Here is a 22521-nt window from a genome sequence, read left to right on the forward strand (position 1 = left end):
CCAAAAAACCAGAACATGAATTTTCGACATTTTTCAGCAGGTGCTTTTTCGCTCGCCATTTCTCTCCTGTTGGTCCTACGCTCTTTTCGCTGCGAGTTCTGAGTTCCTGAGGGTCCAATTGGTCAGATAGGGGTCGTTTAAATCGAATCTGAGACCAAAAGTTTTTTGCCCAAAAAAAAAGTAAGGCTAACCCCTTTGTGTTTTTGGCGAAAATTTTCGCGATTTTGAAAAGTGCTGGAATCAATTAATTGTAGCACAGTTCGGATGTAGTTTTGCGAGAGAAATCGATTGGGCGCAGTCCCAATACGCTGCGATCAACGCATCAGAAGTTACAGCCAAAAAACCAGACCCTGAATTTTCGACATTTTTCAGCAGGTGCATTTTCGCTCGCCATTTCACTCCTGTTGGTCCTACGCTCCTTTCGCTGCGGGTTCTGAGTTCCTGAGGGTCCAATTGGTCAGATAAGGGTCGTTTAAATCAAATCTGAGACCCAAAGTTTTTTGCCCAAAAAAAAAGTAAGGCTAACCCCTTTGTGTTTTTGGCGAAAATTTTCGCGATTTTGAAAAGTGCTGGAATCAATTAATTGTGGCACTGATCGGATGTAATTTTGCGAGAGAAATCGATTGTGCGCAGTCCCAATACGCTGCGATCAACGCATCAGAAGTTACAGCCAAAAAACCAGACCCTGAATTTTCGACATTTTTCAGCAGGTGCTTTTTCGCTCGCCATTTCTCTCCTGTTGGTCCTACGCTCTTTTCGCTGCGAGTTCTGAGTTCCTGAGAGTCCAATTGGTCAGATAAGGGTCGTTTAAATCGAATCTGAGACCAAAAGTTTTTCGCCCAAAAAAAAAGTAAGGCTAACCCCTTTGTGTTTTTGGCGAAAATTTTCGCGATTTTGAAAAGTGCTGGAATCAATTAATTGTAGCACAGTTCGGATGTAGTTTTGCGAGAGAAATCGATTGGGCGCAGTCCCAATACGCTGCGATCAACGCATCAGAAGTTACAGCCAATAAACCAGAACCTGAATTTTCGACGTTTTTCAGCAGGTGCTTTTTCGCTCGCCATTTCTCTCCTGTTGGTCCTACGCTCTTTTCGCTGCAAGTTCTGAGTTCCTGAGGGTCCAATTGGTCAGATAAGGGTCGTTTAAATCGAATCTGAGACCAAAAGTTTTTTGCCCAAAAAAAAAGTAAGGCTAACCCCTTTGTGTTTTTGGCGAAAATTTTCGCGATTTTAAAATGTGCTGGAATCAATTAATTGTAGCACAGTTCGGATGTAGTTTTGCGAGAGAAATCGATTGGGCGCAGTCCCAATACGCTGCGATCAACGCATCAGAAGTTACAGCCAATAAACCAGAACCTGAATTTTCGACGTTTTTCAGCAGGTGCTTTTTCGCTCGCCATTTCTCTCCTGTTGGTCCTACGCTCTTTTCGCTGCGAGTTCTGAGTTCCTGAGGGTCCAATTGGTCAGGTAAGGGTCGTTTAAATCGAATCTGAGACCAAAAGTTTTTTGCCCAAAAAAAAAGTAAGGCTAACCCCTTTGTGTTTTTGGCGAAAATTTTCGCGATTTTGAAAAGTGCTGGAATCAATTAATTGTAGCTCTGATCGGATGTAGTTTTGCGAGAGAAATCGATTGGCCGCAGTCCCATTACGCTGCGATCAACGCATCAGAAGTTACAGCCAAAAAACCAGACCCTGAATTTTCGACATTTTTCAGCAGGTGCTTTTTCGCTCGCCATTTCTCTCCTGTTGGTCCTACGCTCTTTTCGCTGCAAGTTCTGAGTTCCTGAGGGTCCAATTGGTCAGATAAGGGTCGTTTAAATCGAATCTGAGACCAAAAGTTTTTTGCCCAAAAAAAGAGTAAGGCCAACCCCTTTGTGTTTTTGGCGAAAATTTTCGCGATTTTGAAAAGTGCTGGAATCAATTAATTGTAGCACTGATCGTATGTAGTTTTGCGAGAGAAATCGATTGGGCGCAGTCCCAATACGCTGCGATCAACGCATCAGAAGTTACAGCCAAAAAACCAGAACCTGAATTTTAGACTATTTTCAGCAGGTGCATTTTCGCTCGCCATTTCTCTCCTGTTGGTCCTACGCTCTTTTCGCTGCGAGTTCTGAGTTCCTGAGGGTCCAATTGGTCAGATAAGGGTCGTTTAAATCGAATCTGAGACCAAAAGTTTTTTGCCCAAAAAAAAAGTAAGACTAACCTCTTTGTGTTTTTGGCGAAAATTTTCGCGATTTTAAAAAGTGCTGGAATCAATTAATTGTAGCACAGTTCGGATGTAGTTTCGCGAGAGAAATCGATTGGGCGCAGTCCCAATACGCTGCGATCAACGCATCAGAAGTTACAGCCAAAAAACCAGAACATGAATTTTCGACATTTTTCAGCAGGTGCTTTTTCGCTCGCCATTTCTCTCCTGTTGGTCCTACGCTCTTTTCGCTGCGGGTTCTGAGTTCCTGAGGGTCCAATTGGTCAGGTAAGGGTCGTTTAAATCGAATCTGAGACCAAAAGTTTTTTGCCAAAAAAAAAAGTAAGGCTAACCCCTTTGTGTTTTTGGCGAAAATTTTCGCGATTTTGAAAAGTGCTGGAATCAATTAATTGTAGCACTGATCGAATGTAATTTTGCGAGAGAAATCGATTGGGCGCAGTCCCAATACGCTGCGATCAACGCGTTAGAAGTTACAGCCGAAAAACCAGAACCTGAATTTTCGACATTTTTCAGCAGGTGCATTTTCGCTCGCCATTTCACTCCTGTTGGTCCTACGCTCCTTTCGCTGCGGGTTTTGAGTTCCTGAGGGTCCAATTGGTCAGATAAGGGTCGTTTAAATCAAATCTGAGACCCAAAGTTTTTTGCCCAAAAAAAAAGTAAGGCTAACCCCTTTGTGTTTTTGGCGAAAATTTTCGCGATTTTGAAAAGTGCTGGAATCAATTAATTGTAGCTCTGATCGGATGTAGTTTTGCGAGAGGAATCGATTGGCCGCAGTCCCATTACGCTGCGATCAACGCATCAGAAGTTACAGCCAAAAAACCAGACCCTGAATTTTCGACATTTTTCAGCAGGTGCTTTTTCGCTCGCCATTTCTCTCCTGTTGGTCCTACGCTCTTTTCGCTGCGAGTTCTGAGTTCCTGAGGGTCCAATTGGTCAGATAAGGGTCGTTTGAATCGAATCTGAGACCAAAAGTTTTTTGCCCAAAAAAAGAGTAAGGCTAACCCTTTTGTGTTTTTGGCGAAAATTTTCGCGATTTTGAAAAGTGCTGGAATCAATTAATTGTAGCACTGATCGGATGTAGTTTTGCGAGAGAAATCGATTGGGCGCAGTCTCAATACGCTGCGATCAACGCATCAGAAGTTACAGCCAAAAAACCAGAACCTGAATTTTAGACAATTTTCAGCAGGTGCATTTTCGCTCGCCATTTCTCTCCTGTTGGTCCTACGCTCTTTTCGCTGCGAGTTCTGAGTTCCTGAGGGTCCAATTGGTCAGATAAGGGTCGTTTAAATCGAATCTGAGACCAAAAGTTTTTTGCCCAAAAAAAAAGTAAGGCTAACCCCTTTGTGTTTTTGGCGAAAATTTTCGCGATTTGAAAAAGTGCTGGAATCAATTAATTGTAGCACAGTTCGGATGTAGTTTTGCGAGAGAAATCGATTGGGCGCAGTCCCAATACGCTGCGATCAACGCATCAGAAGTTGGAGCCAAAAAACCAGACCCTGAATTTTCGACATTTTTCAGCAGGTGCTTTTTCGCTCGCCATTTCTCTCCTGTTGGTCCTACGCTCTTTTCGCTGCGAGTTCTGAGTTCCTGAGGGTCCAATTGGTCAGATAAGGGTCGTTTGAATCGAATCTGAGACCAAAAGTTTTTTGCCCAAAAAAAGAGTAAGGCTAACCCCTTTGTGTTTTTGGCGAAAATTTTCGCGATTTTGAAAAGTGCTGGAATCAATTAATTGTAGCACTGATCGGATGTAGTTTTGCGAGAGAAATCGATTGGGCGCAGTCCCAATACGCTGCGATCAACGCATCAGAAGTTACAGCCAAAAAACCAGAACCTGAATTTTAGACAATTTTCAGCAGGTGCATTTTCGCTCGCCATTTCTCTCCTGTTGGTCCTACGCTCTTTTCGCTGCGAGTTCTGAGTTCCTGAGGGTCCAATTGGTCAGATAAGGGTCGTTTAAATCGAATCTGAGACCAAAAGTTTTTTGCCCAAAAAAAAAGTAAGGCTAACCCCTTTGTGTTTTTGGCGAAAATCTTCGCGATTTTAAAAAGTGCTGGAATCAATTAATTGTAGCACAGTTCGGATGTAGTTTTGCGAGAGAAATCGTTTGGGCGCAGTCCCAATACGCTGCGATCAACGCATCAGAAGTTACAGCCAATAAACCAGAACCTGAATTTTTAACGTTTTTCAGCAGGTGCTTTTTCGCTCGCCATTTCTCTCCTGTTGGTCCTACGCTCTTTTCGCTGCGAGTTCTGAGTTCCTGAGGGTCCGATTGGTCAGATAAGGGTCGTTTAAATCGAAACTGAGACCAAAAGTTTTTTGCCCAAAAAAAAAGTAAGGCTAACCCCTTTGTGTTTTTGGCGAAAATTTTCGCGATTTTGAAAAGTGCTGGAATCAATTAATTGTGGCACTGATCGGATGTGATTTTGCGAGAGAAATCGATTGGGCGCAGTCCCAATACGCTGCGATCAACGCTTCAGAAGTTACAGCCAAAAAACCAGAACCTGAATTTTCGACATTTTTCAGCAGGTGCTTTTTCGCTCGCCATTTCTCTCCTGTTGGTCCTACGCTCTTTTCGCTGCGAGTTCTGAGTTCCTGAGGGTTCAATTGGTCAGATAAGGGTCGTTTAAATCGAATCTGAGACCAAAAGTTTTTTGCCCAAAAAAAAAGTAAGGCTAACCCCTTTGTGTTTTTGGCGAAAATTTTCGCGATTTTGAAAAGTGCTGGAATCAATTAATTGTAGCACTGATCGGATGTAATTTTGCGAGAGAAATCGATTGGGCGCAGTCCCAATACGCTGCGATCAACGCATCAGAAGTTACAGCCAAAAAACCAGAACCTGAATTTTCGACATTTTTCAGCAGGTGCATTTTCGCTCGCCATTTCTCTCCTGTTGGTCCTACGCTCTTTTCGCTGCGAGTTCCGAGTTTCTGAGGGTCCAATTGGTCAGATAAGGGTCGTTTAAATCGAATCTGAGACCAAAAGTTTTTTGCCCAAAAAAAAAGTAAGGCTAACCCCTTTGTGTTTTTGGCGAAAATTTTCGCGATTTCGAAAAGTGCTGGAATCAATTAATTGTAGCACTGATCGGATGTAATTTTGCTAGAGAAATCGATTGGGCGCAGTCCCAATACGCTGCGATCAACGCATCAGAAGTTACAGCCAAAAAACCAGAACCTGAATTTTCGACGTTTTTCAGCAGGTGCATTTTCGCTCGCCATTTCTCTCCTGTTGGTCCTACGCTCTTTTCGCTGCGAGTTCTGAGTTTCTGAGGGTCCAATTGGTCAGATAAGGGTCGTTTAAATCGAATCTGAGACCAAAAGTTTTTCGCCCAAAAAAAAAGTAAGGCTAACCCCTTTGTGTTTTTGGCGAAAATTTTCGCGATTTTGGAAAGTGCTGGAATCAATTAATTGTAGCACTGATCGGATGTAATTTTGCGAGAGAAATCGATTGGGCGCAGTCCCAATACGCTGCGATCAACGCATCAGAAGTTACAGCCAAAAAACCAGAACCTGAATTTTCGACATTTTTCAGCAGGTGCTTTTTCGCTCGCCATTTCTCTCCTGTTGGTCCTACGCTCTTTTCGCTGCGAGTTCTGAGTTCCTGAGGGTCTAATTGGTCAGATAAGGGTCGTTTAAATCGAATCTGAGACCAAAAGTTTTTTGCCCAAAAAAAAAGTAAGGCTAACCCCTTTGTGTTTTTGGCGAAAATTTTCGCGATTTTGAAAAGTGCTGGAATCAATTAATTGTGGCACTGATCGGATGTAATTTTGCGAGAGAAATCGATTGGGCGTAGTCCCAATACGCTGCGATCAACGCATCAGAAGTTACAGCCAAAAAACCAGAACCTGAATTTTCGACATTTTTCAGCTGGTGCTTTTTCGCTCGCCATTTCTCTCCTGTTGGTCCTACGCTCTTTTCGCTGCGAGTTCTGAGTTCCCGAGGGTCCAATTGGTCAGGTAAGGGTCGTTTAAATCGAATCTGAGACCAAAAGTTTTTTGCCCAAAAAAAAAGTAAGGCTAACCCCTCTGTGTTTTTGGCGAAAATTTTCGCGATTTTGAAAAGTGCTGGAATCAATTAATTGTAGCTCTGATCGGATGTAGTTTTGCGAGAGAAATCGATTGGCCGCAGTCCCATTACGCTGCGATCAACGCATCAGAAGTTACAGCCAAAAAACCAGACCCTGAATTTTCGACATTTTTCAGCAGGTGCTTTTTCGCTCGCCATTTCTCTCCTGTTGGTCCTACGCTCTTTTCGCTGCGAGTTCTGAGTTCCTGAGGGTCCGATTGGTCAGATAAGGGTCGTTTAAATCGAATCTGAGACCAAAAGTTTTTTGCCCAAAAAAAAAGTAAGGCTAACCCCTTTGTGTTTTTGGCGAAAATTTTCGCGATTTTGAAAAGTGCTGGAATCAATTAATTGTAGCACTGATCGGATGTAGTTTTGCGAGAGAAATCGATTGGGCGCAGTCCCAATACGCTGCGATCAACGCATCAGAAGTTACAGCCAAAAAACCAGAACCTGAATTTTCGACATTTTTCAGCAGGTGCTTTTTCGCTCGCCATTTCTCTCCTGTTGGTCCTACGCTCTTTTCGCTGCGAGTTCTGAGTTCCTGAGGGTTCAATTGGTCAGATAAGGGTCGTTTAAATCGAATCTGAGACCAAAAGTTTTTTGCCCAAAAAAAAAGTAAGGCTAACCCCTTTGTGTTTTTGGCGAAAATTTTCGCGATTTTGAAAAGTGCTGGAATCAATTAATTGTAGCACTGATCGGATGTAATTTTGCGAGAGAAATCGATTGGGCGCAGTCCCAATACGCTGCGATCAACGCATCAGAAGTTACAGCCAAAAAACCAGAACCTGAATTTTCGACATTTTTCAGCAGGTGCATTTTCGCTCGCCATTTCTCTCCTGTTGGTCCTACGCTCTTTTCGCTGCGAGTTCTGAGTTTCTGAGGGTCCAATTGGTCAGATAAGGGTCGTTTAAATCGAATCTGAGACCAAAAGTTTTTTGCCCAAAAAAAAAGTAAGGCTAACCCCTTTGTGTTTTTGGCGAAAATTTTCGCGATTTTGAAAAGTGCTGGAATCAATTAATTGTAGCACTGATCGGATGTAATTTTGCGAGAGAAATTGATTGGGCGCAGTCCCAATACGCTGCGATCAACGCATCAGAAGTTACAGCCAAAAAACCAGAACCTGAATTTTCGACAATTTTCAGCAGGTGCATTTTCGCTCGCCATTTCACTCCTGTTGGTCCTACGCTCCTTTTGCTGCGAGTTCTGAGTTCCTGAGGGTCCAATTGGTCAGATAAGGGTCGTTTAAATCGAATCTGAGACCAAAAGTTTTTTGCCCAAAAAAAAAGTAAGGCTAACCCCTTCGTGTTTTTGGCGAAAATTTTCGCGATTTTGAAAAGTGCTGGAATCAATTAATTGTAGCACTGATCGGATGTAATTTTGCGAGAGAAATCGATTGGGCGCAGTACCAATACGCTGCGATCAACGCATCAGAAGTTACAGCCAAAAAACCAGAACCTGAATTTTCGACAATTTTCAGCAGGTGCATTTTCGCTCGCCATTTCTCTCCTGTTGGTCCTACGCTCCTTTTGCTGCGAGTTCTGAGTTCCTGAGGGTCCAATTGGTCAGATAAGGGTCGTTTAAATCGAATCTGAGACCAAAAGTTTTTTGCCCAAAAAAAAAGTAAGGCTAACCCCTTTGTGTTTTTGACGAAAATTTTCGCGATTTTGAAAAGTGCTGGAATCAATTAATTGTAGCACTGATCGGATGTAATTTAGCGAGAGAAATCGATTGGGCGCAGTCCCAATACGCTGCGATCAACGGATCAAGAGTTACACTCAGTTTAAGAAGAGTGCGTCAAACGCATTCACAGAACAAAACTTAGTCTTTCAAAAATTGAGAATAAACGACGGCCAACGCTATGGTTTTCTCTAGGAGCAAATGATAATTGACCCATCTTCTTCCAGTCACACGAGGCGCTGAATCCTCTGGTTTGTTTTGCCGAGCGGCGACAACCGTCGCGCCGTCCATGGCGTTGACTGTAGATCAGGGCGAGGAGGTCAACGGCCTTGGTATCCATAGATACGAGTAAATTATAACTGACAACAAACTCTTTGTCGACGACATTACATCGATGATTCCGGCCGTGAGTGTCAACCTGAAGGGCGTTTACTACTGTATAATATAGGGTGAATGATCGTTTACTCAGAAGTTCAATAAACATCAAAGATATATTTGTTATTTTGGGAATGGGAATCACAAATTACATTCATCATGAGTAACAGTAATTACTCAGAAGTACATTCGTGGTACCGAAGATTTTCTCTTATACTATAAGAATTTTGGTCTCTAATCTATATTTTCAGTTCATTTAAGCATCTGACAAGTAAGCTCACCAGCTAAGCTTATACCCGTTAATCATTTATCCTTTTTTTTAGGTTCGAAAAGTCAGGAGTCATATCAAGTATACGAACACATCTTAGACAAAACTTGGTAATTGCTCTTAAAAACAATGCATCTTCTCGTGAAGTAAAGACAGACTTCAGATCAGCAAAGCAATATGTCTATGACATGTTAATTGCTGAATATTTACTAAAGTATAATTACTTTTACACGTTATCGGTCTTTGCAAGTGAAACACCGCTCCTAATTAACCTACATCAACAAGCAGAAGCATACACTCAGAGCACTGAAGACTGCAAGAAAAATAAGCTGCCAAACGACTATGTTCATCACGCACTTCAAACTCTGGGAATAAGCCCTGAGAAACCTAATGGACAAAATATTTTGTCTCATTACGCTGATGGTGACTCGCCTCTGATTTTCTGCATTCTTAAATCTTTAATTCTATATTTTTCCAATACATTGTTTGATAAAAATGATACGGACAAAGTACATACTAATAACCAACAAACACAAACTGATCATATCGTTCCAACCGAGACTTTTGAAACAATTGCCCTGTTGGATGCAAAGAAAAAATTGTTCCAACAGAAAGAACTTTTTGGTACTCAGTTAAAAAACAAGGAATTCGAGTTAAGGGAACAGGCATTATCAATAGAACGACAATTAGCTTCACTGAATGGAAAACTTCAACATGCACAGGTACATTAAGTTTATTTTTTATGTAAACATGCGATGGAAATGTCACTCTTTGTATCTGATAGTAATTTTATTTTATCACACTGTGTCAATTATATATTACCATTTGGCTCGTTCAGAGTAAAATTTTGTTTAGATCTTACACATGCATTGATCTCTTAATTACTGCTTACATCATAAAAGTAAATTGATAACTCAACAACTTTAGAACCTTATGCAACTTGTGGATTCAAAAGAAAATCGTCTGGCACGAGAAAAGTTGAAAAATGAACAAAATCTGGCAAGCAGAGAACTGGAGTTATCAGTAAAAGAAAGGCTACTTTCTGAAGAAGCTGATAGGTTTGTCACTCGAGTATTTGCATTAGTAAGTACAAACATTATTGATTGTAATATCATTAACCCTTGCGAATTTTTTAGGTTACAAAAAGAACGAGTTAGTTACAGAACATTTGAAGGAGACGTGAAAAAACTGCAGGAAGAATTAATTAAAGTTCGAAATGAAATTCCTGCTCAATCTGCGATGTTCAGTACGATAAAAAAAGACGAGTGTATGCAAACAGATATTTCCGTTAGCGCCTCAAATGTAGAAGTGCGACTGCTTAATGAAGAAAAGCAAGAATTAACTAATCTTATTAGAGAACAACAATCAAGGATAGAAGAATTAACGTTACGCGTTGTTACATTGTCCAGACAATTAGAGGAGGCTCTATTATCAAGGGCTTCCAATAGCAAAAACATGAATGCAAATAATGGGTACAGCGAAAGTAGTTCGACTGAAGATATCTTGCAAGATGCAAAAATGCGACTTAGGCGACTAGAAGCAGAAAGTTTAAGAGCAGATCAATATTTTCAGAGCTGTATAACTATTTCTCCATAATAAATGAATGAATAATTAAATGTGTAATATAGTATTCATAATTTTTTGTCACTGAGTATGTAAATCTACCTGAGTATTTCCTTTTGTATTAATAATTCGATTCTTATAACTAATATTACATATTTTTTCAACAAATACATTGCATATAACGAGATAATAACAGACAACTAAGCAGGCGATGAATAATGTTCACTTAACTATAAGTAATAATACCAAAATTAAGCATATGTAAAGTGTGGAATATTTAGTTTATTGTATAAAATTGAATATAAGCGTAATATACAAATTATTCACTATGCTTCTTTATTGTTTCCGAAATCTATCTTAATTACATACAACATTCAAACATATGATATAAAATGTAAGTCAAACTTCTTCCATTGATCTACATCACCTCCGTTTTGGATCTGAACTTCGCCTAGTAATAATCAGTTAAGGAATTATAGAATACAGTTAAGAATAGTACAGTAGTTTCATTTTCGAAGAGTGTTTTTCGGTCTTCTTTCAGTGCTCCAACTTATCGTTAGTCTTCGGGTATAATTTTTATTCCGATAAACAGATTCAGCAGCAACAGATTTATTACTATGCTCTATTATTCATTCCACTTTTATTTTTTTACTCTTTTTTATTGTCAACTCACTAATACTGATAGAAAAGGATATTGTTTGTCGCGTGTTTCCCGTCCTTCTCGTTCGTGAACCCGTTCCTTTGTGTATGGAGATTTTTCCTGAAATCATATTGGTTCTGAGCTTTCGGTGTAGGTAAATGTATTGAAAATGACTTGTGTACTTGTTAGTATCACCTATATATTCTTTGTGGGCATTGTTATTGTCTTCCAACTCGTCTTTTCAACATACTTGATGCGGACGTCTTTAATAACTGAGGGGCCAAGCAGTTGATGTTAGATAAAGTAACACAAATTAACACGTCACAGTATTAAATTAAAATTGTATTCCAATCATCACCTTGTAACAGTTGAAACAAATTCAGAAATAATAACTTGAAATAACAGTGTTAAAATGGGGTACAATGGTATTTACAGTAAACCGAAATCTTTATATATTCTCATACGACGAAAGATGAGGGAAAATCACTACTACTACTACTAAACCCCCCCGCCCAATAACAAGAGTCAGAATACTTACTTAATCCAAACCATAGACTGACCTTATTATAATGATGTTTTTCTCTGTGTTCTGGAACATCACCGTTTTGATGAGTTCCCTTTGCTGAAACAGAGTTTAATTTCATACAAAATAGTGTGGTCATTACTGATTAAAATACGTAATCGTCCTGAAAATTTCTATGAACAATAAATATGATGAATCATTGAAGTAACATGAGTTCAATGAACTGTTTACAAAAATAAAAGAAAAATATATCAACAAATTTAATGTTTGAACTTACAATTAGATAAATCTTTCGAAACTTAGCTAAGATGTACAAATGGGAAATTGTTAAAACGACAGAACAAAGTTCTAAATCTAGGATGCATGAACTGTCAAGTGCTTGGTATTGTAAGAATTATGTAGTTACCTCTTTCGTCATCTTTCCTTCGTTTTTGTTCTGCAGGTACAATAGACTCTTCTGTTCGATCCTGAAATTAGATACAAATGTTTTATAAATGAACCTATACACATACCACTAAATTTTATTAGTAACAGAGATAGCAGCATACCCTTTTACGACCAAGTTTCCTTTCTCTGCGAAGTTCTTTCTCTTCGTCTGTTCGCACTTTTGTTTTCCCAGAACGTTCCTTCTTTTCAGCAGCTACTTCTGTTCTCCTATTCTCTTGTTTATTCTGCACCACCAAAATCAAAGAATAAGATACTGTAGATAATGACAAGATGTCAATGGTTGTTAAGGAGTAAATGATAGTAATTAACGTACTTTGGGAACATTTTCGACTTTCCTTCGTTTAGTATCTAAAACAAATAAAGTAACAGGATAATCAAACAATCGGACAGAATAATATACATACGTGTTCCACGATACTTTTGTAGGTTCGGAGATTCCATATTTTTACACGTAATATATTTTACGTACCTCTCTCAGGTGCATCTTGTGATGGACCCGAACTACCGCTGCTATTAGACACACTCGAAAGATCACGATCCAAATTGTCAACAGCTCCACCATAATAATGTTCATCCTTAAACATGATATTCAAATTAGTGCATTCAACGATTATAAAGATTCTAATAACAAGCTCTGATATTCGCTTCATTACAACACAGCATATAGTTCATATAAATTTACAAAGTAGAACTCTGCACATTACCTTGTAATATTTTCGTTCCTTTTTATCAGTCGTATCATCTGATTTTGGTTCTTCTTTTTTAATTGACTTCTCCCTTCCTTCTATCAGATCTTTACTTTCTTCTTTTTTACGGAGTTTTTCAGTACTGTCACTGTTCAAGGTAATAGAAACGTGTAAGTTAAAATCACATTTTTCAGAATATCATTCCATTACCTAATTAAAATATGTTTCTTACTGATGGGTTTGCCCTGATATGCTGCGTTTTTCACGTAATTCCTGTGCATCTTTTTCTGTACGAGTATCTCCATTATTAACTTCTTTGATTGCAACTCCATTACTAACTTTTTCCACACTATCGTCATTAGACGATTCAAGGTTTTTTCCAGCCTATACAAATATCAATAACCATATAATTAACTCACTATATTGATAGGGATTGCAGGAGTTTCAAGGTCTCAAAACGTATGTAACCAAAATTACTTCAACTTCACACACAAGTGAGCAGAAACAATACTGACCTTGTCGCCAACGTGATGAAAATCTGATTCACGGATCATACTTGGTGTTTTTGCCTTCAATTGTCCACTGTAGGATGTTGCTAATACATGCAAGTCTTGGCGCTGACCACGCTCCTCTTCACGTACTTTTTCAACTTTTCTTTCAAGTATTTGCGAGAGTTTTGCCAGAACGGGAAAATGTGGTAGTATTTTGATAAGTATTATCAAGGAATTTCTTATTTGCACGTAATCTTTTGAATCGAGGCAAACAACGATAGCCTGAGAACAAATAATTAGCATTAGCACTGCACAACTCAGGAACATGATTATGTGCTCATGAACATTAGACCCATGACCCAACATACCCTTGCTTAGTCTGAAATATTGAAACCATACCTTTGTTATTTTGTAATGCCACTTGTGACAGACGTGTCTGTAATTTTCAAATCCAACCATGTTATTTGCTTCTGAGAACTGATTGCTGACACGAAATTTGGTCACAAAACCAGGGTAGTTACTACATTCCTGAATGAATAATATATTTTAACCAAACATTAACCAAGTTAACTGTTTTATAATGTAATAGGAAATATTTTTCTATTATACCTTATCGAAAAGAGCTTCTTCGGAATGCCATCGCATCACAGTTTCCAACATAGCGCATAAAAATCTACCATATCGATTAGCTTCATTTTCTGTACATGATGTTACCGAGTAAGTGATATCACAGAAGAGCTAGAACCATAAGCTTTTCGTCAAAATCTGAAAGTATTCAACTGCTAATGTGATAGAACATTGCTACTGCATTACTTACTCTATCATAGCAGAGAAGTGTAGAGAAATTCGCAGTTTTCAGAGAGTGAATAGTGTGTACAAATTTGGCACAGTACATAGCGTCAACAGTTGTAAATGTGCACCGAGGAAACAAACATAACTGTAGAAATTGTGTAATAGTTTCATTTTTAGCGGATTTAGCACTCCTCGACAAAAACCATGAGTCTTTTTCTTGCCTGAAAGCATTGCCAGTATTAACAAAGGTTAGTGAAGTTAATCATATCAGAGAAAGTATTGCGAATTGAAATTCTTAAGGATAGAATCTTATTCACCTTAAATAGGCAAAAACTTTCCCAACGTGTTCTTCTTGTTTTTTCTTCTCATCCTGCAGTTTTTCAGTCAAAGTCGTATAACGTTCTTGTTCCTTTTTGCCCTTGCTCATGTTCTAGTAAAATCGATTGGTCAAAAAAATAAGTATCAAATTTAACTAGCATAGAAATCTGTAGTGCTAACTTTGAAGTAACTAACCATATCTTTGGAATCAGCAGCCTGCAAAGCAAGCTGTTTGAGCTTGTTTATTTCTCTTTCATAGCTCTCAACAGGAACATACAAATCATACATTGTAAGTGACCAGAAAGTCACTAAAAATTGTGGTGAAATATCTTCCCATACTTTAAGTGGGTGTAATGGTCTGACAGAAAGAGCAACAGGAGCCATAACAGCTTGTGCTGCTTCAGCGTACTTCGCCTGTTTCAATGCGCTTGACATTTTTTTATAATTAGGATCAGCTTTCCTAAGTGAATCGTACTTTATCTGGAAGCCACAAATTCTGAATTAGATAAATAATTTACAAAAAAAACTTGACTTGTGGCAGAACTTACATTAATGGCATGAGCAAACATTGGTCGTGCAAGAAAAAATGCGACATCAGAATGTATGTGATTATCTTGAAGCATGGAGTGTATCGACGGTAGCCGTTCTACATATTCGTCCACAGTCATGGTTGATCCAAGAAATGTGCCAAATTGAACGAGTGTATCTTGACACTGGTCATATAATTTACCTGTTGCATAAATGAATGATTTATTTTTAACTTTAATAAAACTTCATTGAAAAGTGTCAAAGAGTAATTGTTTGAATACGGACCTACAAGCTTGAGGTGAGACTTGTCGGTTTCTCTGTATACAACACAGTGTTTTTGTTGGGCCATGAGTAGACAAAGAGCTACGGCCAAGTCATGTTCTGACAGAGCATCTTTCAAACGCTGTGATGATTTTTTCGTATTTCGAACTTGACTGAAGTATCCAGCCTGAAAAAAATGTGATCACAGTCCAAAGTTATAACTAGTTTCACTTTTACCAAGCTGCTAGGGTAAGTTAAATCATGCATGTAATTACTTCATTTTTGAGGAGATCCCCGCCTGCCATTGCATCCAATTGTTCACGAGTCATTTCTTCAGCGGCTTCTATACCAGCCATTTTCTGCACAATTTCCTTTACAATTAACAAATCTAAGCTGCAAGTAAGAACAGAAAAATATGTCTAATATATGACTCAACTGACATTGCCATATGAAAATATGTAGTTTAAAATAAAATAATTCCAATCCAGCATATTGCTAAATGCACAAAATGAAAGTCTACCTTTTCTGTGCCTTAAGTTGATTGGCCACATATTGTAGAAGTCCAGTAAGCTCAATGTTGTATTTTTTAAAGATAGCTCCACAGAAAGAAGCAAGTGACTGTAACCAGAGAGAAATGCTTGTTCCGTCATGCTTAAATCTGTCCCTGTCAGCTCCAGCTAAAGCTTCTACCAGGCAATAGCCAAGTATGTCGTACGAGATGTTTGTCAAATATTTAAGGGAATCCACCACAGGCCCTAAGGAGGATTCAATAGTTTTATTAATTAAGACGTTGAAATATCTTTGTACATTATATTATTACTAAAATAAAATTTGATCAGAATTGTTTGGCAAACAATATCTACTGTTACCTACCAATAAGGTTGTCGTACAATTGAATTTGTATCAGTACATAATCAAACAAAACTCCAGGGGAAGAATGGGTCAGCTTGCCAATAGATCTTCCTACTGGTTTTATGGTCTCTTTACTGACGCGCTTCATTATTGACTTAATCTTTTTTTGAGCATCTGCTCTTTTTCTAAGCAACGCTGCATGTTGTAAAGGTGTATCATTTTTCCATCGTGCGTAAAGACAGTACCGGCTTTGGTAAGGGTAAAATTTTAGTATATTCCAAATCTCTTCAGCTACGCAACAGTTGCAATCCATAAACGAAAGAGAGGGCAGTAGTGCCACATCCAAAATTGTAAGCACGTCATAGTAAAGATTGTTTTCTTTGCTTATAGGTTGCTTATTTGAGTCCAATTCGCATTGCTTGATAGCAACGTGACACAGACGCATAATTTTGTACATCAAAATTGCATCGTGATGTAAGTTAGGTCCAAGTATCATCAGCATTGGCAGTAAACGATCGTGTATGTCGTCCAATTTATAAAAAGGCAGTGGAGCTAGAGGGCTTTTCATTGGCGGCACTTTTCTACCAGGTAACTTTGGTGATATGATGCAGTATCTGGAAATCGATACTTGAATGTTATTCTGCATAAAAATTATACTGTCAATGGTATGTTACATTATATGCCGTGAATTTTTTTAGACGTGAATTTATTATATATATTTATTATTTAGTATTCGGTGACAGCTGATGGCTCAGGACAGTTGCCAAGAGTACAATCATCAAATTACGATCCACCAGCTCTGTTCGGAGCCATAAAATACTACCGGATTAGCCAATTTCAAATAGCTGTAATTCGCAAAACACAAATTTTCTATTAGAAGTAAAAACGTCTCAATCGCAGATTTTAATGAAAAATACATTGGTAGCCTATGGAGCAATAGTCCTGGGTCACCCTTGAAATAATATCTTAGTGCCAATGCACAAGTTGATTGACTTTAGTTTTGGGAAAAAGATTCATTCTGTAAGCTTTGAACTCACTTTCTGTAGGCTGGTTCGATGATTGACTGAATCATCCTGCAAAGTGCAAGTGCGATTGGTCGTTGATCAGTAAAGCAATGATCTGGTAGTCGTTTAAATAAATTCTGTGCTATGTCCCATGCACCAACTTCTAATAATGCTTGACAGAGTCCAAACTTTTGATTGGTAACGTACTTATCCTGCCAAATAAATTATTATTGGACACCTGTACCTAAACTCCAAATTATACAAAAGAAGTTCAATATGATATTTAGTATGATAAATGATACAAACCTGTACGACATCTTTTTCCTCAGGGACTTCCTCCTTATCTTTAGTGGATATGACACTCATCTTTCTAACATATTCTTTAGCTTGTTTCATTGCCAATTCATGATCCTTAATTATATCCTTGTCGTCTGGCACAAGCCAGGGTAAAATATCGTCCAGTTTGATTACATGATGTTGCAACATCAATGCTGCAACTTTCTGTAAAGAAAATGGGGTTGCTGCTGTTGAAGAGCGATATTTAAAGCCTAGAACTTCGCAAAGTACTTGCTGGTCACTCATGTAAGAGCGAATGAGAGGAATAAATAAACTGTCGTCATCTGGCCGATTTTCAAATGTTTCCAGCAAAATATCAAGAACTCTGTTAGGGTCAAGATTAAAGTAACCTGAAATTAATATCAATATATTAATTAAACGTCAGACACTTTGGCATGTAGTAGGAGCGAATAAGTTTTATCTCAAGTTTATCAAGTTTTTTCTTCGTTGCGAAATCTTGGAAAAGAAACAATGTCTTAATAGTAGTCAAATACTCAGTGCCTATATCATACCAATGAGAGACTTGACAATCTCCAAGGTAGATGCAACTTCATTTTCTTGATATTCTTGATTTAATTCAACAATCAGTTTAGAATATCCTTCGCTCTCTTCGCGAAACAAATTGAATTTTCGCTGTTTGTAGCTGAAATAATAAATTGATATTACAGATTACTGCAAGCAGTTGATAGGTGGTAAGAATTTGAGGTAAAACAAAATTTATGTATACTAAATCTAGTGAGATGTAACAGATGATGTTCTTATCAAAAAATCATACGTACTAGAGTTTGGTTTTAACTTTGATGAACTTAGTTTGAAAATTGCGATTCTTCAACGTCCCAACATCTTGAAGAGTATCAATTTCCAGACGCTCTTTCAAGATTCTATCTGTGAGAAACTGAAAAAGAGAAATACTGATTAGTATGCCACACTAAGGAAATGACCTACATTCGTTTTTGTTGCTTGCAATCAAGTATTACCTTTTCCGATTCTTTGACAATGTAATACAAATTGTTTCTATCCTCATTATGCGCTTCAGCATCGATTAATGTAAATATGTCTACAACAGCTGATGGAATCGCACCATCAATATTCTGTAAAAAAAATATGTAATTTAACAATGATTTGAACAATTGCATAATCATTAAATGATCACAGTAATGAGTTTCTTTTTAATATAAAGTGTTTAAACTTGAATTAAAACATCAATAGTTTCGAGATATGTGAGCTATAAGGGCAAACGATTGATTTGCCTTACCATAAGTTCACCAAGTGTCGACACTACACTATCCTTTTTTACGTTTCCTCGGATTCCATTTGATATCAATTGGTATAAACCCTTTCTCCATTCTGAAATTATTGAAAGCATAAAAACAATGGTTGATTTTAATTTATTATGCAGAAAAAGTAAGCGCACAATCTGACTTTGTCTAGCGACTGAATCTATCATATCAGCATGCACTTAGTACACCCGCCAGCTGCACACGGTACAAATTGAAAACTTCAAACATTTACAAAATGATGTGACAGTTAATTGAAAACAAAATTCAAAAAAAGTTCTCTGCTAAAGAATAAGTTTGTTTGGAGGTAGTAAAGCAAAGTAAAGCTAAAAAGATATTCGCAAAGACAAAGTGAGGTGGTAGAGATCAGCTGTAAATGGGATATTGAAATACATTAATACCTGTTGTGTTCCCTTCCTTATATTTTTGCTTGATTAACTTGAGGCTGCAAACAGTTGGTAATTGACATTAACTCTTGAGAAGAGCGAGAAACAGGAGAGATAAGTTGGGTGGTTGCAACCATCATTTCACAGAGAAGGCAGGTAGGTATCAATTCAATATTAATCAAATGCGAGCGCGGCGCAATTTTGATAATCACTTACAAATCATTTTTTCCATGCTTATCCCATGATTTCCATAACTCGGAATTCCATATTTTACCAGCCATTTTAATATTAATTATACAAATTTTAGCTTACAAACATTACTATCAACATCGCAGGTTAACGGAGACCATTTTACAGGCTCGCGTGCGCGTTCATAAACTGGTTGAAAATCAGACCAGGGCATCTTATACCATTCTTCGAGAAACAAAATCCCTAGATGCTTACTAGGGAAGAAGCTAAAGTTCTTGCAGTTTTCACCCCATTACGCTATAACTTTTAGTATATTCTTTATTGTTCGTGTCGCAGTGTTTGGTTGTTATTTTATTAATCATTGAAGATTGGATTCATTGTATAACAAATTATTTATAAAATTTCCCAAAGGACACAAATATAATATTTGTCCAGTTTCTCCGGCTCCTGGTGACGGAATATGCCCTTCTGAGTGGAAATCCTTGATTGTTTTCGGAACACAACCGGCTAGTGGCTCTTTTGAGTACTTCCATTTTATCGGAGAGGTAATGATAAATTTGTAGAAAATAAAATCTGAAAACATCGGCAATTGTGTTAAATAATAATTAATGCCGGCAGTGCCAAGTGCTTCTTAATACCCCAACAAATATATATTCAGTAATATTGTAGCTTGAAAATTAGATTATTCTGCGATCTTTCTACAGCACACGAGGTTAACCACTTTTTCGTTGTTTACATGGTTAGGTATAAGATGGCGAAATCCACGGGCGAAAAGAAAGGAAAAAGCGCGATGAACGAGGTCGTGACACGTGAATATACGGTCAATCTCCACAAACGATTGCATGGCGTCGGATTCAAGAAACGGGCACCTCGAGCTATCAAGGAAATAAGGAAGTTCGCCGAAAAACAAATGGGCACACCTGACGTTAGGATCGACACACGTCTTAACAAGCAGCTGTGGTCCAAGGGAATCAGGTATGCTGACTGAATAAACACAGTTGTCAGTTAAACTCCAGTTCACGCTTTACCCAATAAATAGATTTCGCAAAACGTAGCATGTCAAACGTAGCGATAAGTTAACCCTACTGTGTAACTGTATGTCCACCACTTCTAACCCAGTGAGCATCACATTATGCTCCTCTGGCTGTTACAAGTAATCAATAAGGTTACAATATGTGAGATATATGATAGCAGATGTGGATAAGTTTTGTTATTTAGTCTAATCACTTGACAGGATGAGGAGTCTTTTCGGCTCAAAAGTTCCCTTTTCGGACGGAAGTTAATACGCTTAGCTAGCCTCGTGTTTATTGACCGTTTCAATAATTTATGGAGACTCTTCCTAATTGATTTACAAACGGCAGTTGTGTCCTAGTTGATTTTAGATGGCAGTCTTTCACATCCCATTTAAATACAATTACAATTACTTCACAGTCTAGTTGGTGGACTCGTTGACATTGTAAAATTGAAATAAATACTGTTGTAATACCTGTACTCAAATTGTATTAAACATTTTTCATTCTTGCTTTCAGAAATGTCCCCTTCCGTGTTCGCGTCCGCCTTAGCAGGAGAAGGAACGACGACGAAGACTCTGCAAACAAATTGTACACACTAGTTACATACATCCCTGTTGCCACCTTCAAGGGACTCCAGACAGAAAATGTGGATGCTAGTCAAGAATAATTTATTCTTGAGCAATAAATAATTTTGGCTAATATCACCACAGTTTTTGTTCACATATCATTGCCCTATCCTTGACGCTATGATCCCATCTTTTTCATTCAAAGGGTTCTGGATCATCATTGATTATTCTAATTTTTAAATGACACACTCTTTAGCAATCACAATCGAGCCAAGTTATTAATTACTCAAGGCGGTTTTCAAATCGTATTGACAAACTACTAAAAATTAGAACTACATTTCGATCGATCAATTAGAGAATCAACAACTTTGAAATTATTAACCAGAGTGGTCGCTTCTCCCGTCAACCTGAGAAAAGTTCACCTATGTTACTATAATTCGAAATATCGATTATTTGGGTAAGATTAGGATGGCATGAAATCACTGTCGAAATTTTCATTACCCGACCATAGAAGCCTGTCGCAATGGTTGCGAAATACAATTCCAAATAATATTAGATTGTGATTTGTATTCTAAAATAAGAGTAACAACGCAAACTTATGAAAATATTAACAATGAGTGATTATTTATTATTCAGTTGTAACACGTCAGATTAGTTCTTAAATTTAATGTACCGGGTCCGCGAAAGAAAGATTGATTTTTAATCCGAATATGGCTCTGATACTGATTTTACGCACGTCGTTTGATAGTGATCTGTTAATAAAGTAGCGCTATTACGTTGGATATTCTGCCAGCGACGTTTCAAGTCTGATTATGATTTGTAACTAGTCTGTTAGTTGAAATGTTACGGGGTAATAGATAGATGATGAAAGGAAATTTTAACATGGTAAATGCATTGTTCAGACTGTATGGATTATCGGGGAAAAAATCGGTTGATTATCGTTGATAACCAATCCCCAATTTTCACTACTTTCAGCCAAATCAACACCGATATTTAATCTAAGGCTTGAGTTCAACTCTGTTCTCGCCGACGTTTGAATTCTGTTGAAAAGTGAGAAAATAGTCTACCGATATCTCCTATTTTAAGATACCTAGGCATAATACGCGACGTGCAAAGTTTTGTAAAGGAAATTTCCGCACCCCTGACGTCACCAAACTCGCGACATGTGCTTAGGTACGTCTAGAAAACATAATTAGGAAAAACGAAAATGTATTACCTATACAAACGTTATGTGAAACGAGAATAAGAAAATTCTTTCAAATATATTGCGTAAAAACGTACCCGCTGGTAAATCTGACGTATAATTTAAAACGTATCGCTCGGCGAGGACGCTGGAAATTATTCGCAATGAGATATGTTTCGCGCCTTCTTAGGTAAAGATTGAACGGGGGGAAAAAGCGCATGCGGCCTCCTGTGATTTTTATAGCCTCCAATCAATCTGCAGAATTTTGCAGCTCGTGGAAGCGACGAACGCCTACTAACGTCGTGGCGGCGACCAAGAAAGTAAAAAATATCCCTCGACCCACTCAACCGATGCTCACCAACCTTGCCTCTGATTTCGACCGCCGAATTCTCTACGTTATTACAAGTTTACCGACGACTACGAATATGGCTATCGCAAAACTCCGATGTTATTTTGTTTATCTGGATATGTTGCGAATGTGAAAATAAATAAATTGTTCGAATTCGTAGGAAACAGTTTCTTTTTTTATACACATTGCAAATTTCTTATGCTTACCGTATATGTCGTCGAATATTTCAAAATTAGAAATCGGTTTGCGGCTTTCGATCATCCTCAATTCTACTAGTTCCAAAAATTGATTGGGTAAATTTGTCACCGTAGAGAAAGACAGCTGTATTTTTTACACGTGTTTTCTCTGCTGATCTATTTTATTTTTACACATACCTGATAACGTTGTTGAAAAACAAATACAAACCTCTCACAGAGTTTCTACTAAAAATAGAAAATCTAATGCGGTTTGCAGAAAATTTTGAAAAACAGTTCCTGGTATGGATTTGTTTCAGGTAATTTTTTTACGGACCATGACGACAAATTGAGAGAAA

The 22521-nt window shown here is 38.0% G+C and overlaps 3 protein-coding genes across 6 annotated transcripts; 2 read left to right on the forward strand and 1 right to left on the reverse strand.

The window, feature by feature from the left end:
• The first annotated feature begins 8220 nt into the window (after window positions 1-8220).
• On the forward strand, window positions 8221-10201 carry LOC124185778. The gene is made up of 4 exons (XM_046576887.1): window positions 8221-8511; window positions 8641-9307; window positions 9513-9643; window positions 9722-10201. The coding sequence occupies exons 1-4, from the start codon at window positions 8477-8479 to the stop codon at window positions 10179-10181; spliced, it is 1293 nt and encodes a 430-aa protein (XP_046432843.1). The 5' UTR covers window positions 8221-8476; the 3' UTR covers window positions 10182-10201.
• A 260-nt stretch (window positions 10202-10461) lies between these two features.
• On the reverse strand, window positions 10462-19063 carry LOC124185777 (THO complex subunit 2). Of its 4 annotated transcripts, XR_006871471.1 has the most exons (29): window positions 18906-19063; window positions 18705-18748; window positions 18282-18373; window positions 18004-18117; window positions 17806-17921; window positions 17539-17669; window positions 16997-17376; window positions 16724-16902; window positions 15708-16300; window positions 15355-15589; window positions 15110-15227; window positions 14859-15021; window positions 14594-14775; window positions 14241-14525; window positions 14045-14157; window positions 13753-13948; window positions 13545-13673; window positions 13335-13463; window positions 12960-13217; window positions 12677-12828; window positions 12463-12592; window positions 12228-12333; window positions 12072-12106; window positions 11860-11982; window positions 11718-11778; window positions 11349-11410; window positions 10984-11060; window positions 10844-10908; window positions 10462-10602 (listed from the first exon to the last, which is right to left on the reverse strand). XR_006871471.1 is itself a non-coding variant. In XM_046576884.1 (28 exons), the coding sequence occupies exons 1-28, from the start codon at window positions 18968-18970 to the stop codon at window positions 10572-10574; spliced, it is 4287 nt and encodes a 1428-aa protein (XP_046432840.1). In that variant the 5' UTR covers window positions 18971-19063; the 3' UTR covers window positions 10462-10571. The 4 variants fall into 4 exon arrangements, 3 of the variants coding, with proteins under 3 accessions (XP_046432840.1, XP_046432841.1, XP_046432842.1); XM_046576884.1 differs by lacking the exon at window positions 10984-11060; XM_046576885.1 differs by lacking the exon at window positions 10984-11060 and having other exon boundaries at window positions 10462-10621.
• A 226-nt stretch (window positions 19064-19289) lies between these two features.
• On the forward strand, window positions 19290-20592 carry LOC124185779 (60S ribosomal protein L31). Its single transcript, XM_046576888.1, has 3 exons — window positions 19290-19423; window positions 19623-19853; window positions 20408-20592. Exons 2-3 carry the CDS (start codon window positions 19630-19632, stop codon window positions 20556-20558), a joined length of 375 nt encoding a protein of 124 aa, XP_046432844.1. The 5' UTR covers window positions 19290-19423; window positions 19623-19629; the 3' UTR covers window positions 20559-20592.
• The last annotated feature ends 1929 nt before the right edge of the window (window positions 20593-22521 follow it).

This window comes from Neodiprion fabricii, chromosome 6, assembly GCF_021155785.1.
Source record: "Neodiprion fabricii isolate iyNeoFabr1 chromosome 6, iyNeoFabr1.1, whole genome shotgun sequence".
Taxonomy (NCBI): Eukaryota; Metazoa; Arthropoda; class Insecta; order Hymenoptera; family Diprionidae; genus Neodiprion; species Neodiprion fabricii.

Excerpts from the sequence above, each read along its gene's own strand:
- LOC124185779 (XM_046576888.1), top strand. The coding sequence starts at position 19,630 with ATGGCGAAATCCACGGGCGAAAAGAAAGGAAAAAGCGCGATGAACGAG. Across the intron at positions 19,854-20,407 it reads CTGTGGTCCAAGGGAATCAG|AAATGTCCCCTTCCGTGTTC; the intron begins GTATGCTGACTG and ends TCTTGCTTTCAG.
- LOC124185777 (XM_046576884.1), bottom strand. The coding sequence starts at position 18,970 with ATGGCTGGTAAAATATGGAATTCCGAGTTATGGAAATCATGGGATAAG. Across the intron at positions 16,301-16,723 it reads ATCGAACCAGCCTACAGAAA|ATACTGCATCATATCACCAA; the intron begins GTGAGTTCAAAG and ends ATCGATTTCCAG. Across the intron at positions 13,464-13,544 it reads AAGAAGCTCTTTTCGATAAG|GAATGTAGTAACTACCCTGG; the intron begins GTATAATAGAAA and ends TTATTCATTCAG.
- LOC124185778 (XM_046576887.1), top strand. The coding sequence starts at position 8,477 with ATGAGTAACAGTAATTACTCAGAAGTACATTCGTG. Across the intron at positions 8,512-8,640 it reads TACTCAGAAGTACATTCGTG|GTTCGAAAAGTCAGGAGTCA; the intron begins GTACCGAAGATT and ends CCTTTTTTTTAG. Across the intron at positions 9,308-9,512 it reads GAAAACTTCAACATGCACAG|AACCTTATGCAACTTGTGGA; the intron begins GTACATTAAGTT and ends CAACAACTTTAG.